The sequence below is a fragment of the Microcebus murinus genome, chromosome 14 (genome assembly GCF_040939455.1).
Source record: "Microcebus murinus isolate Inina chromosome 14, M.murinus_Inina_mat1.0, whole genome shotgun sequence".
NCBI classification, from domain to species: Eukaryota; Metazoa; Chordata; class Mammalia; order Primates; family Cheirogaleidae; genus Microcebus; species Microcebus murinus.
In genome coordinates, this window is record NC_134117.1 from 30,720,379 (window position 1) to 30,737,085 (window position 16,707).

General features: G+C 37.0%; 1 protein-coding gene across 3 annotated transcripts in view; it reads right to left on the bottom strand.

Annotated features, from left to right (window-relative positions):
• Positions 1-16,707, bottom strand: part of TBC1D12 (TBC1 domain family member 12) — a 110,386-nt gene that overhangs the window by 44,216 nt on the left and 49,463 nt on the right. For all 3 annotated transcript variants that reach the window (XM_012766348.3, XM_012766353.3, XM_012766360.2), the window contains one exon: positions 9,625-9,740. In XM_012766348.3, coding sequence (XP_012621802.1) covers positions 9,625-9,740 — 116 coding nt within the window. The remainder of the gene's footprint in view (positions 1-9,624; positions 9,741-16,707) is intronic.

Genomic DNA, 16,707 nt, shown 5'->3' on the forward strand with positions numbered 1-16,707 from the left:
CTAGAAGTGATAGAAAGCCTAGTAAATTCTTACTTGATCTATATAAGCAGAAAAGTTCTAAATCAAAAGAATGGAAGTCGAACCCGAATCATAAGGACTAATGGACCTTCAATCATTTCCCAGACATGAGCCAGTTTACAGACCTAGAATCACTTGAATGTAGAAGCAGACAGGTCCCCTTGAGAAGACTCTAGTACAATGCCAAAAATTTATACCTATTCATCTTTCTCTCAGCCTTATCCAAAGGGGCCTGTGGCATTTTACCAGGATAAATATGCATTAGGGAAAAGAGAAGAATAGTAACATGTTTCCCCGAAAATAAGATAGGGTCTTATATTTATTTTTCCTCGAGAAGACACCCTAGGGCTTATTTCAGGGGATGTGTTATTTTTCCCTCAAAGCCTCAGCTTGCAGCACGCACAGGATGGCCAGGACCTGACAGGGGGAGCCAACCTTGGTGGTGGGGCTGTCAGCACTTTTCTGGTCACCTCTGGGATAGTACCTGTCATGATGGGGCAGATGACAAGGGCTGCTCATCTTCGTCTTTACTGCTCCACGATGAAATGCATGGGTTGTGCGGATACGCTGTGTAGCCATGCCCATCACTAGGTCTTATTTTCGGGGTAGGGCTTATATTGCGCAAATGCTTAGAAAAACTGCTAGGACTTATTTTATGGGTAGGGCTTATTTTCAGGGAAACACAGTACTTCAGAGACTACCAGATGCTGGCTCTGATCTGACACTAATTCCAGGAGACCCAAAAGCATCACCATAGTTCAGTTATAGTAGGGGCTTGTGGAAGTCAGGTGATCAATGGGGTTTTAGCTTGTCTTACAGTGGGGTAGAGTGAGTCCCTGAGCCCATTCTGTGTCAGCACGAGATAAGCATGAAAATGAAGTTACGTGCTCAAGATGGTGAAACAGGAAGATATGAACCCCTGTCCTTAATGCATGAATCCACCATACCACCTTTGAACTACCTAACTCTGGGCTACTTATATATAAGGGAATAAATCCTTGTGTATTTAAGCTACTATTTTGGGAGTCTCTTATTTACAGTCAATGTAATTGATTAATGATATTCCAGTTAATCAATGATGATGCTCTAGGCCGGGCGCGGTGGCTCACGCCTGTAATCCTAGCACTCTGGGAGGCCGAGGCGGGTGGATCGCTTGAGGTTGGGAGTTCAAAACCAGCCTGAGCAACAGCAAGACCCCGTCTCTACTATAAATAGAAAGAAATTAATTGGCCAACTAATATATAGAGAAAAAAATTAGCCAGGCATGGTGGCGCGTGCCTGTAGTCCCAGCTACTCGGGAGGCTGAGGCAGCAGGATTGCTTGAACCCAGGAGTTTGAGGTTGCTGTGAGCTAGGCTGACGCCACAGCACTCACTCTAGCCTGGGCAACAAAGCGAGACTCTGTCTCAAAAAAAAAAAAAAAAATGATGATGCTCTAAAGGTAAAGGACCATCACAAACCTCACTTAGAAGTTACATACTAACTTCCTTACAAGTTAGAAGTTACATACTAACTTCCTTAAATCTTACAAATTGAGCCTATCCACAGCTGCTTTCTACCTAGGTCTTTTTTTTTTTTTTTTTTTTTTTGAGACAGAGTCTCGCTTTGTTGTCCAGGCTAGAGTGAGTGCCGTGGCGTCAGCCTAGCTCACAACAACCTCAAACTCCTGGGCTCCAGTGATCCTTCTGCCTCAGCCTCCCGAGTAGCTGGGACTACAGGCATGCGCCACCATGCCCGGCTAATTTTTTATATATATATCAGTTGGCCAGTTAATTTCTTTCTATTTATAGTAGAGACGGGGTCTCGCTCTTGCTCAGGCTGGTTTTGAACTCCTGACCTTGAGCAATCCGCCCGCCTCGGCCTCCCAAGAGCTAGGATTACAGGCGTGAGCCACCACACCCGGCCTACCTAGGTCTTAAGACCAACTATTAACCCCCAAATCCTAGCCTTAAGTCTTTCTAATTTCCTTTTACATACTATCCTGCTTGCCTCGTCTGGACAGAAACTGTCTGGTTCCATAAAGAATAATGGACTTAACTGTTCCTAATTTCAGATAAAGTACTTCCTAGAATAATAGAGAATTGTGAAAATAAAATAATAGACTCCATATAATTCCATGAAAAATAATTATAGTATCCCCTTTGATTTTAAGTTCTATTATTATATTTTTCAAAAGAAAATAAAAACTTTATTTATTGTAAAGACAATAAGACTACAGAAAAAAATAGAAACTAAATATAAATTTATTTTTCAGGTAAACAGTGATCCTGGACTCTGGGTAATACGATTTTTCCCTTTTGTTCCTCCAGCCCAGAGTAGTCAAGTGCTTTTCTGGAGTTATTCATCTTTTTTTTTTTTTTGAGACAGAGTCTCACTCTGTTGCCCGGGCTAGAGTGCCGTGGCGTCAGCCTAGCTCACAGCAACCTCAAACTCCTGGGCTCAAGCAATCCTTCTGCCTCAGCCTCCCTAGTAGCTGGGACCACAGGCATGTGCCACCATGCCCGGCTAATTTTTTTTTCTATATATTTTTAGTTGGCCAATTAATTTCTTTCTATTTTTAGTAGAGATAGGGTCTCGCTCTTGTTCAGGCTGGTTTTGAACTCCCAACCTTGAACGATCACCTGACTCAGCCTCCCAGAGTGCTAGGATTACAGGTATGAGTCACTGCGCCGCTAGGCCATTATTAATCTTTTGAACTCATATTTCCTTTTGTTTTTCTAGCCCTTCTAACAATCTCGTGATGAATTCTTCTTTTATAGTTCCTCTGTTTTAAATTACTGCATTGATTTCTGTTTCCCTGATTGGACTCCGAACCCTTAATATATAGAGTATTGCTTGGTTGATAGCTCTACTTCATTTACCTTTAGACATTTTTATTTTACCAGCAAAGAAATGGTTTAGTTGAAATTACATTTCCACTTTTTAACTACAAATCCTACCATTAATATTTCTAACCACTTACTAGCTTCCACTAAATAGTTCTGATCATTCCCCTCATATAAAAAGCTGCTTACTTCTCCTAGTGTACAGCTTAATGCCTTTTCACTTGGAATCTCTGTTGTTTCTTTTTCACAAGTCCCAGCAAATGACTTGCCTCAAGGAGATCTGGTCTTTCATTTGAGAAGGTAGAATTTACAGATCTAAATAGATCTCTTCTCTGTACAATCTCACATCCTTCCCCATGGTCTAGACCAGTGCTAGAACTTTCTATGATAGCAGAAATGTTCTTCTGTGTTGTTCAATATAGTATCTACTTGCCACACATGGCTACTCAGTACTTGAAATAGCTATTGTGCCTGAGGGATTGGTTTTTTTATTTAATTTTTCATTTTATTTCAAAATTTTTACAGGGGTACAAACATTTAGGTTACATCTATTGCATTTGCACTGCCCAAGTCAGAGCTGTAAGTGTGCCCCTCCCAGACCATGTATACTGCACCTATTAGGTGTGAATTTACCCATCCCCTCCCTCCAATGAATTTTATTTAATTTTAATCAATCAAATTTAAATTTAGCTAGCCACATATGGCTATTGGTTACCATAATGGACAGTGCAGACCTAGACTCTGAAAAAAAAGGGAGCAGTAACTGCCACCCAGATCATTTACATAAGGGAATGGAACTAAACTATGCATATGCACAAAGATCACGGATTTTAAGTAAGCATAAAACTGTCTCAAAACCACAGTCATAAAAGTCTAATTAAAATGAATAGGGTCCCTTTTTACACATGTGACTGTTTCAATGACAATTCACACCTCTGCTTTTCTAGACACAGTTCCCTGAACTATGCTGACCTGATCCTGAAGGAAGAAATAGGCTAGCATATATTAACAGCATACTTAGCATGTGAGCATCCCAGTCTTAGCATGAAATGATTTGCAAGAAGGAGTTAAACACTGTTCAGGAAATGGAAATTTTCAGGTATATCACATTTTTTCATTTTAGTTTCCTTTTTTGGACAACATCCTTATATATACACTCTTAAAACAAAATAGTACATAAATAATAGTTGGCTTATTAATTATTATAAGTCTTAGTGTGACCTCTGAAATCATCATACACACTAAAACCCTGGTATATAGTAGGTGTTCAATAAATATGGTCCAAAGTTGAATGGATCATATGGTAATTTGAAGACCAGAGCTTCAGTACTATAATTGCTAAGTAACTATATGTTATACAGTGAATAAGGCATAAAAACAAACACACACATAGAAGTATTTAGTTTCTTTTTTTCAAGAACTCACTAATTTTGCAGTCATCAGTCTGGAGAAGTAAATAAAAAAATAGGAATTTGAGACCAGCATGGGAAATATAGCGAGATCCCATCTCTACAAAAAATGTGAAAAATTAGCCGGGCATAGTGGTATGCCTATAGTCCTAGCTACTCGGGAGGCTGAAGCAGGAGGATTACTTCAGCCCAGGAGTTTAAGGTTGCAGTGAGCTATAATCATGTCACCGCACTCTAGCCCAGGTAACTGAGACTCTGCTTTTTCCAAAAAATAAAAGAAAGACGATATATGATATGATTTTTACATCTTTTGGAAATATCAGTTAGTTACGGAGTCAAGACAAGAAACCATCAACGAATACCTAAGATGGCAAATGTTAAATATATGATATGAACATTTGTTGTTTTTAAAGGTATCATATAAAAGCATATACTTTACTTTTTATCACCTTTCACTTGTACCTTTGGGGATTTTCTGTTTGGCACTAATGTGTCTAGTAATTCAGTAAAGAATCTAGAAGGGAAAACTGTAGCTCTATTCATTGGTGGTTTTAAAAAATACCACTATAAGCATCAGTGATTTAAAAAAATAGAAGAGGCTCATAGCAACACATCAGCTCATTTGAACATTCTTACCTTCTTCAAGGCTGTCTTGATTTTGAGGTAGATTAGGACAAGAATAGGCAGAGAGAAAACAAAATTTACAAAAGGATGAAATTATCAAAATTCTTGTATTCGAAAGTCTCTAAAGGAGACTTTAGATGATTAAATGCTATAATTATTACTCTATCTATAAAGAAAATTTCAACTACAAAAACCTAAGAAGTCAATGATTCTGGATGCTCCTGCAAATTAGAGAGACCAAGAAAGGAAAAAGTACCAATTTACAAATTCCCACTGGAGGGGAAAACTTTTCCTCTCTTCATTATCACTTTGATCTATGGAAGGGAAAGTTTCTGACATCAATTCCACACTGAGGAAGAACTTCTGCCTCTTTCTCTATCCCCCTCACAGATGCTACCTCATAGTTGAAAGTAGTGGCGTTACCAATAGATAACACTCAAAAGCAAGACAGGCATCTTGAACGTGCCTTCATCCATAAACAGAAGAAACCTAAAGATTATTCAGGTTTCTGCTCTAGCTTCTCAGACTGTGACTAGATAGATATTACTTGGCCCAAATCTGGTAGGAGAGTATTCTAGGGGAGATAAAGTAGAAAGTTCCACTTAGTACTCGGGTTGTATCCTCGTATTCCCATCTGGGATTTTTTCCCCCCATCTGGTTTTATCCTCAATAAAATTGAAGTTTTCATTCCCCTCTGTTCTCCATATCTATTTTTCAACTGATTGAAATAGAAGGAAAGATAAACGATTGAGCACCCCCATATTGCAACACCATGGAAAGACTTTGTTCATTGGCTTGTTTTAGTTAGATAAATGTAAATCAGTCACATAAATCACTTCACCCCCCAAAAAATCCCCTTCAAATTTAAAAAGATGAACAAAATTTAATCACAGCATCTTGGAGTTTAGTGGAACAGCAGAGATCAAATTCAACCTCTATATTACAGATGAGTAAACAAACAGAAACAGAATAAAAGTACAATATTTATTATAATGAATATGTTAGTTTCCTATAGTTCAATAGTAGATTGGAATAAAAAAGTACTTTTTTCAGCTGTTTATACAGTTTTTGGTACACCGAGTTCTTATAATGTTATTGTGTCTACCACATTATTTCAAGCCGATTTCTTTGAACATTATTTCAAGAAATTGTTTGTACAAGTTACAAATTTAGAGAAGTAGTTATCACTGAAGGTTGAAGTCAACAAAGACTTGATAGAAAAGATAAAGCTTAATCCTTAATGGATTGGGTAGGTGAGAAGTAGATATAAGATAAAAGCTTTTAAAGTAAGGGGAATAATATGAGCAAAGGCATAAAGGCAGAAACTGAAGAGAAGTGTGATATGAGATAGAGTATGGTGAAAAAAAACAGTTTTGTTCCAAATACTGTCTAGAACAGAACTTTTGTGTGATATTTTCATAAACTCCTTCTGGGAAGAAATTAGCGTTCCTGGTAAAAAGCATAATCCATTTTGGATGAATTTTTAAAAGCTTAAGAAAGTCCTTCTGGGAACTTAGTTATCTACCTACTCAGCTGACAGTCAAGAGTCTAAAGATTTTTAACAAGATATTCTTTTCTTGCTCATCTAACCACACTTCTTTTCCTATACATGTCTCCACGAAGAAAAGAATCTTCAAATTAGTCTGGTTCATTTTTCTCCCTGGCAGTAAGTTTGAAATAAAACTTTGACATGTTCTCATAACTAAATTTCTGAAAAGCTTTCTTTGAAACAATGAATATAAACATGCTCATCAAATACTAAAAGAAGAGTATGGAGATCACAATTCTTTACCATGCAGGAATGTAACTAGAACAAAAAAATAAGGTACTTAATATGCCCAACTTGTCTTCTCTTGCAACTCATAAAAAATATTCTACCCTCCTATTTGGCTCTAGATTATTTTACTATGCTTATCAGGTTAAGTAGGTGAAAAAAAGTTAAGGACCGGGAAAATCACAAGAATATAGGCTAGGAGCTTTTACACTCAGAAAAAACCCAGATTTCTAGTAAAAGAAAAATAATATATCCAGAGAACCAAGGAGGACAAAAGGAGTTAAGAACCAAGTGATCTTGCTTTAGGGAAGGTGTGTTTTAATAATAAATCAGACAATATTTTGAAGAACAGCAACATTGTGGAAAATACAAAGAAGGATGAACACAGGAAGAGAAGAATTTAAGGTGTTTTGCTAGGTATTAACAATGTATTTTTTTAATAATTAAAAAAAATTTTAGTATTTAATTTTTTTTTATTTTTAGAGATGAGAGTCTCACTCTTGTCACCCAGGCTGGAATGTAGTTGCATCATCATAGCTCACTGCAACCTCAAACTCCTGGGCTCATGTGATCCTCCCACCTCAGTCTCTTGAGTAGCTAGGACTACAGGCATATATCACTACACCCAGCTAATTTACTTTTAATTTTATTTTTTTGTGTAGAGATGGCATCTTGCTATGTTGACAAAGTTCTGGGATTACAGACATGATCCCCTCACCTGGCCAAGAATGTATTCTTTTTGTTTTGTTTTCTTTTTTTTTTTTTTTCTTGAGACAGAGAGTCTCACTTTGTTGCCCTTGCTAGAGTGCCATGGTGTCAGCCTAGCTCACAGCAACCTCAAACTCCTGGGCTCAAGCGATCCTTCTGCCTCAGCCTCCCAAGTAGCTGGGGCTACAGGCATGGGCCACCATGGCTGGCTAATTTTATATATATATATGTATATATACATATATATATATAATTTTTTTTTTTTTGAAACAGAGTCTCACTCTTTTGCCCAGGGTAGAGTGCCATGGGATCAGCCTAGCTCACAGCAACCTCAATCTCCTGGGCTCAAGTAATCCTCCTGCCTCATCCTCCTGAGTAGCTGGGACTACAGGCATGCACCACCATGCCCGGCTAATTTTTTGTATGTATATTTTTAGTTGGTCAATTAATTTCTTTCTATTTTTAGTAGAGATGGGGTCTCGCTCTTGCTCAGGCTGGTTTTGAACTCCTGACCTCAAGCTATCCTCCAGCCCCGGCCTCTAAGAGACAATGTATTCTTAATAATAACAGAATAATGGCCAACAAACATATGAAAAAATGCTCAACATCTCTAATCATCAGGGAAATGCAAATCAAAACTACAATGAGATATCACTTTACTCCAGTGAGAATGGCCTTTATCAAAAAGTCCCCAAACAACAAATGCTGGCAGGGATGCAGAGAGAGAGGAACACACACTGCTGGTGGGACTGCAAACTAGTTCAACCTCTGTGGAAAGCAATATGGAGATACCTCAAAGCAATACAAGTAGATCTACCATTTGATCCAGCAATTCCACTACTGGGCATCTACCCAAAAGATCAAAAGTCACTTTATGAAAAAGACACCTGCACTCAAATGTTTATAGCAGCACAATTCACAATTGCAAAGCTGTGGAAACAACCCAAGTGCCCATCAATTCATGAGTAGATTAATAAAGTGTGGTATATGTATACCATGGAATACTACTCAGCTTTAAGAAACAATGGTGATATAGCACCTCTTGTATATTCCTGGATACAGCTGGAACCCATTCTACTAAGTGAAGTATCTCAAGAATGGAAAAACAAGCACCACATGTACTCACCAGCAAATTGGTATTAACAGATCAACACGTAAGTGGACATATAGGAGTAACATTTATCGGGTGTCGGGAGGGTGGGAGGGGGGAGGAGGGGATGGGTATATACAACCACAACGAGTAAGATGTGCAACATTTGGGGGATGGACACACTTGAAGCTCTTACTTGGGGGGGGAGGCACGGGCAATATATGTAACCTTAACACTTGTACCCCCATAATAAACTAAAAAAAAAAAAAAAGAACCTAGGTTCTTTCTATCAAAAAAAAAAAAACCAAAACAGTAAACCAACTGGTTGATATTCAGAAGTTACACAGTATAAAAGGCAAGGATAAGTACATCTTAAGTGTCAAGAAAGGAAAAATAATTGCCCTATCATATTAAGATAAGGCACAGAGGGTTGAAATACAAACAGACATAAGCAGCCAAGATATTTTATGTTTCATATACTGACTATAAAGACTTCTAGATTTCTGCATAAGGTTTGGACATCGACAACAGATTCTCTGCCAGGCCTGTCATCCTGGCGACTTGAGAGGCTGAGGTAGAAGGATCACCTAAGCCTAGGAGTTCAAGACAAGCCAAGGCAACACAGCAAGATCCCGTCTCTTAAAAAGAAACAAAAACAAAAAAATCTAAGAACAAGATATTTTCCCTTATTAATTTTAGGAGACATGACTAGGATTAAAAAAAATTTTTTTTTGGCTAGGCCTGATGGCTCACGCCTGTAATCCTAGCACTTTAGGAGGCTGAGTCAGAGGAGGATCACTTGAGGCCAGGAGTCTGAGACCAGCCTCAGCAAAAGTGATCCAGTTTCTACAAAAAATAGAGAAATTAGCCAGGCATGGTGGCACATGCCTGTAGTCCCTGCCAACTGGGAGGCTGAGGCAGGAGGATAACTTGAGGCCAGGAGTTTGAGGTTGCAGCAAGCTATGATAACGCCACTGCACTCTAGCCGGGTGACAGAACAAGACCCCATCTCAAAAAAAAGTTTTTTAAAAATAAATACCTTTGTGTATCTAATTTCTTGATATCCTTTAAGTGAAATAGTGAGCAAAATTAAATTTGAGTTTAAAATATAAACAGTGTTCCTGATGATCACTAAATGGTCAAATGATCAAAGTATCAATCATCACATGATACTTACGATGGTCGATCCTCAAGAATCAGGGCAGTGGTAGAAAGTGGCTCAAATTCAAAATTCTTACGTCTTGAAGACTGAGGTGGTGGTTTACAAGTCCTCCCTGTTCGTGCTTCATATTCCTAGAGTAAATAAAATCATACTTTATGCAAAGATTGTTCCCATTTTCAGTGTGTATTATTAGATCTGCACCATTAAGGATATTATGTTATAATCAGGGATACATATACAGTTCATAAATTTGGTAAAAATATGAGGCAGACAAAAAATAAAAGTCAAGGGTTTTTTTTCCTGAAGTAACCAATTTAATTCATAATTTAATGAATTTATATTACATACACAGTATCAAAATGTATTAAGAGAAAGATAGAAATGCACTAGATTTGACCATATATATATTTCACTAAAATTAAGAAACTGTTTCTATTGTATTTCTCTAATTCATCCATCCAAACTGATCATCCTATTAAAAGAAATGGTTAATTTGGTATTTTTTTGTTGTAGTTTTGGAGACAGGGTCTCACTCTGTTGCCCTGGGTAGAGTGCTGTGGCATCATCACAGCTCATTGCAACTTCATTATTCTTCCATAAATTTTCACAAACTTCTGAAATTTATTTCTAGAAGTTTACCAAAGATCAACAACAGGTTTACTGGCTTGTAAAATCTGGAAATTTCCAAAACCTACATTTTCTCCTTTCTAAAAATTCAAGATAGCATCTGATCATCTCCGGGTACCAATTATATTTCTCATGAAATTCTCAGAGTATTCAATGGTTTCATAAGCTATGTAAGCCCACCAGCAGCTAGAGAAGACATTAATTTATATGAAATGAAATGCACTTAAAGTGGTCAGATGTTTCGCTTACTATTTATTAACTATCATAGCCTATACTTCTTTTTATACTATTATTACTTCTGTTTCAACTCAAAGACTATTTCTCCTTACTCAATCAGGCAATTTTAAAATGCAAACTGATGGTTCTATACCTCTTAAAAATCTGATTATCTTCTTGAAGCTTAATCTTATTTGACATATTACCTTGAAAAAACAACTTATGTTAGATGAGCACAGTGGCTCACACTTGTAAACCCAGCACTTTGGGAGGCTGAGGCAGGAAGATCACTTGAAGTCAGGAGTTTGGGATCAGCCTGAGCAAGTAAGACCCCATCTCTAGTAAAAATTGAAAAATTAGCCAGGCATGGGGGTGTGTGCCTATAATGCCATCTACTTGTGGGGCTGAGGCAGGAGGATAGCTTGAGCCCAGGAGTTTGAGGTTGCTGTGAGTAAGGCTGACACCATGGCACTCTAGCCCAGATGACAGATTGAGACTCTGTCTCAAAAAAAAACTTATGTTGTCTTAAGCATTTTCTAAAAACTTCTTATTATGTGGTTCCAGCCAGTGTTTATATGGTTTTCTAATCATCTTTACTTCTACATCTCCCCTTCCAACTACTAAATCTATGCTGTATTTATCTGAGGAGTTCCCTTGCATCACCACATTGTGCTTTTAGAAACTTCTCCTTTCTCAAATTCTATGGGATTGTATACTCTCATGTTTATTAATTCTCATCCCAAAAAACCATACAGACTTTCATTGTCAAAAACCATGCACTCATTTCTTTCTGTCTTTTGCAATTTCTTTCCTAACATCTAGGATACATATCTAATTATGTTCAATGTTTCTTTTCTTCATTACAAACCCCAGTGTAACAAAGCCTTTAAGGCTAATTTTTTTCTTATTCAAAAATCATGCATACTAGAGATATAAGAAGTTTCTTATCATTTAAATGATACTTTGTTTTCCTACTCACCAAGGAGACTTGGTTTCACTGCCAAACAGAATAACAATGAATATTATCCAATAACACATTCTCCATGCAAACAAATGCCAAAGTGAACAGACAGCAAAATCAAACTTTTAAACTGATATGTTAGTAACAACTAATATTTACTGGCCTATGTCATGCACTATGTCATGCACTGTGTTAAACATTTAACATATTTAATTAATAGAATAATCCTGTTAGGCCCCTCACAGTGGAAAAAACTGAGGCACAAAGATGTGTACTCACATGCTAAAAGTCATATGTGGCAGGCAGTCTGGCTCCAGAGCCTGGCCTTTGTCTTTAAATTTGTTTTTTATTGAGGTAAAAAATATATATAATTTACCATATTTATCATTTTTAAGTGTTCATTTCAGTGATAATAAAGATATTTACATGCTTTTTCTTATTCCTTTCATCTTCTCCCCCACACTTCTTTCCCAGCCTCTAGCCTGGCCTTTTAAAGATCTATTATTATCTTGCTATATTAACATGCAGTGAAATAACTATCTATGACAAGTTAAAAGAATGAAATTGATAAAATCATTCAGTGAAAAGCTCAAGGTAGAACAGACATACAATACCCAAATTACTCATCCTTCTAAATATCACAAAAAGAAACCACCAGACAGTTTGTGTTTCTTGATGCACTATGAAATATACATCATCATTAATTTTTTTAAATTTCTTTTTTCATTTTTAATTTTTTTTAAAAAAGAGACAGGGTCTTGCTCTTGCTAAGGCTTGTCTTGAACTCCTGACCTCAAGCAATCCTTCCACCTTTGCCTCCGAGAGTGCTAGGATTATAGGTGTAGCCACCACATCCTGCCTACATAATCATTCTTGAAATATTCTTGCTAAAAGAAAAATAAAATTTAAATGTGATTGAGCCTATAGAATTGTGCTCTCCAATATGGTAACCAAAATTAGTGATAACCAAATAAGCCATATATTGTTAAATATACACAGAAAAATATTGGGAAATCTGAAGTACTAAGAGGTTCTGCCCTGGAGGGTGGGACTAGAAATGAAGGGCTTTTCTTTTACCTTAATAGTGTTGTTTGATTTTCCTTACAATGAAAAATAAAGTAGGTTGTAAGAGAGACCACTTACAGCCATGGTGGATAATTGACAAAGATCTTTGTCAAGTCATGCCAACTAAAATTAACACCAACTAAAGAGGGGGGAATCAGAACTGGGGCAAAATGATGGGCATTATTTAGATAGGGAGAAAGGATTAGAAGGCATGAGCCAGAGGGAGCGAGCAAAGGAATGAATGGATCAGGGAAACACATTAATCTCACAATAGGAAAAATGATGGGAATTTTTCTAATATTATTAGTTAGGATGTTTTTGATTACATACAACAGAAAACCTAACTCAAAACAGGTTTAGGCAAATTTATCAGATCTTAAAACTGATTATTCCAATTAGCTAACTTTGGACCTATTTGACCAAGAAGTTCATAGCTTCAGTCAGAAACTGCACATCTCTACTGCTCTCTCAGCTCTGCCCTCCTCCATGGGATGTGAATAGGTAATTAAAAATTTAAATAAGTATTTGATTTTTATCTACATTCCTAAAAGTTGTATATACAAACTGGCAAAAGAAATTCTTCAGAGAGCTAGGGTAGACTCCCACTTGATGAACTGGGTAATTCACAGAAACTTTCTTGCTCAAACAATCTCTGTGATCCCTGTCAAAGGGGAAACAAACAAGGTAACCTAAGATCACACCACTGTTGTACCTGGAGGCAATTCTGACCATAGGGGGAATCCAAAGAAATCCTGGCTGTCAGTTTGGAAAAGACAGGGAAGACTAAAATTTTGGGGACAGAGAAGCAGAAAAGAAAGTTCTTCACTGAGAAAGAACTCCAGAAATTGGCACAGCAGTCCTCTTAAGTCTTTAACTGAATATCAATCTACATGCGTGTATGGTAAAACACTACAAAGCTGGACAAAGAACAATTTTGGAGTAAAAAAAAAATCACTAGAGAGCAAAACAATTGAGAGCAAACAATTACTATAAGCAAAACAGGTCCCAGAGCTCACTCAAGGCTAAGAATTATTCACATTTTCACCAACCAAAATAAAGTCATCACTGAATAGACAGGACATTCAAGAGAGACCTCAGAAGGTCTCTTTATTGGATGTCAGATATTATGAATTTTAGATATTATGAATTGAGTGCTGAATGATGTTTGACTTTGTTCTGTCCAGTAGTTAAGTTCCTTGTGCATCACTGAATCTCTTATGGCTTATTTATAAACATTTTTTTAGTTCAAGCCTAGAGTAACTTTTTCTTTAGAGCCAATTTACCCCACAACTAAGAAATCATCGGCCGGGTGTGGTGGCTCACGCCTGTAATCCTAGCACTCTGGGAGGTCAAGGCGGGCGGATTGCTCGAGGTCAGGAGTTCGAAACCAGCCTGAGCAAGAGCGAGACCCCGTCTCTACTATATAAATAGAAGGAAATTAATTGGCCAACTAATATATATAGAAAAAATTAGCCGGGCATGGTGGTGCACGCCTGTAGTCCCAGCTACTCGGGAGGCTGAGGCAGGAGGATTGCTTGAGCCCAGGAGTTTGAGGTTGCTGTGAGCTAGGCTGATGCCACGGCACTCACTCTAGCCTGGGCAACAAACCGAGACTCTGTCTCAAAAAAAAAAAGAAAGAAAGAAAGAAATTATCAATAAACTTACTTTTTTCTGCAGTGTTTAAACTGCAACTAATACCGTCCAGTGAAATTTTCACTTCAGCTCTTGCATATTAAAATTGCAGAATTATCAATGAACTTGAGGACAGAGCAACAGAAACTACCCAAAATTACGCAAAAAAGAAAAGTTTAAAAAAATATAAGCAGAGCTTTAGCGAACAATATCAAGCAGCCTAAATTATGTGTAATTGTAGCCTGAGGTAGAGGGAAAAAAAATATTTGAGGAAAAAAGGCTAAAATTGTCAAATTTTATGATGACTACTATACTCACAGACCCAAGAAATTCAACAAATTATAAGCAGAATACAAATAAAATCACACCAAAGGACATCATAATCAAATTGCTGAAAGCTAATATTAAAAGAAAAAATTCTAAATCAGCCAGAAAAAAAAAAATGTAAAAAAGACTTGAATATGGAAATAACTACAGACTTCTCTCCTGAAATTACACAAGGCAAAAAACATAGAAAAATCTTTAAATTGCTGAAGGGGAAAAAGAAAAAAAAAAACAATTGAGGAAAAAACACCTATTGACTTAGAATCCTATATCAGACAAATTTCTTTCAAAAGTGAAATCAAAAATAAAAATATTTTCAGGCCAGGTGTGGTGGTTCACACCTGTAATCCTAGCACTCTGGAAGGCCAAGCAAGGCAGGAGGATTGCTTGAGCTCAGAAGTTCAAGACCAGCCTGAGTAAGACCCCCATTTCTACTAAAAACAGAAAAATTAGCTGAGCATCATGGTGCACACCTATAGTATCAGCAACTAGGGAAGCTGAGGCAGGAGGATCACCTGAGCCCATGAGTTTGAAGCTGCAGTGAGCTGCGATTATGCCACTGCACTTTAGCCCAGGTGACAGAGTAAGACCCTGTCTCAAAAAAAAGAAAGAAAATTATTTAGGCAGAAAGAATGTATCACAAAAACATGGATATACACAAAGAAAATGCACCAAAAATAATAAATATGGATAAATATAAAAGATGTTTTTCTCATTTCTTAAATTTTTAGAGAATATATGGCTATTTAAAATAGAAATACATTGGTACATGTATTAAGGGATTTACAACACAAAAGTCAGAAGGGAGAAAATGGCAGTATACTGTTGTAAGGTCCTTACATTATACTCTAAGTGCTATAATGTTATTTGCAAGTAGACCGTGATAAAATAAAGGTAAATATCATAAGCCCTAGTGTAGTAGTTTTCAATGTTTAATACCCAGATACTTACCCTTCTCTCCTCACCATCTACCCACCAAAAAAAAAAAAAAAAAAAGACCCATGTGTCCAGGAGATGTTTTCATGGGGTCTGCAAAATCAGAACTATATTCACAATAATGCTAACAGTTTATTAGTCTTTATCACTGTGCTGACATTTGCACTAATAGTGCTAAAGCAATGTTGAACAAACTGTCAGTGCTCTAGCACAAATCAAAGCAATGGCACCAAACTGTACTGCTAATCACTGTAGCCTTTATGACATACAAAGTTTCAAAGAATGAGGGGAGGGGGAAGTAGCCAGATTAATTTAAGAATGTCTATGATGAAAGAGTAAAAACTATTAATTGTATTAATAGTTTTAATGTAAATCTTTACCTACGAGTAAACATTTTTTTAATGTGTGTGACCAAAGAGAAGTATACATAAATAATTTCTGCTGCACATCAAAGTACAATGGTTGTCTACAAGAAATGTGCTTATATAATTTTGAGTTGTAAACTGAACAAACACCTTTTTTTTAGTTTAAAAAAAAGCTGACTACAAACTCTAGTGGCAGACATTTTTTTCATAATCAGACAAAGTGGAGCCTTCATCCACAATGTAACCATAAACCCACTCCTCTCAGACAACCATAAACCCACTCAAGTCATAAGGAAATCATGAGACAAAGCCAAATTAGGCTATTCTAGAAAATACTTGATCAGAAAACTTTCAAGAGCATAAAAACAAGAAAGACTAAGAAACTGCCAAAGGCTGGCTGCGGTGGTGGTTCACACCTGTAATCCTAGCACTTTGAAAGGCCAAGGCAGGAGGATCGCTTGAGGCCAGGAATTAGTCTCAGATATTCAGAAGGCTGAGGCAAGAGGATTGCTTAAGCCCAGGAGTTTAAGGGTGCAGTGAGCTATGATGATGTCGCTGTACTCTGACCTAGGCAAAAGAATGAGACCCTGTCCCCCAAAAAGAAAAAGACTAAGGACTTATGATAGCAAAATATAATGTGGTATCCTAGATTGTATCTTGAAACAGAAATTGGACTTTAATAGAAAAACTGATGAAATCTAAGCAAAGTCTGGAGTTTAATTAATAGTAATGTAAAAATTTCAATTTTCTTAGTTTTGACAAATATCTAGGGGAATATGCTAATAAGATGTTCTAATAACATTAGGGAAAACTGGATGAGAGGTATTTAGGAATTCTCTGTATTAACTTTTCAAACTTTCTGTACATCTAAAGTTATTTCAAAATAAAAAGTTTATTACAGGCCAGGCGCGGTGGCTCACGTCTGTAATCCTAGCACTCTGGGAGGCCAAGGCAGGTGGATCACTCAAGGTC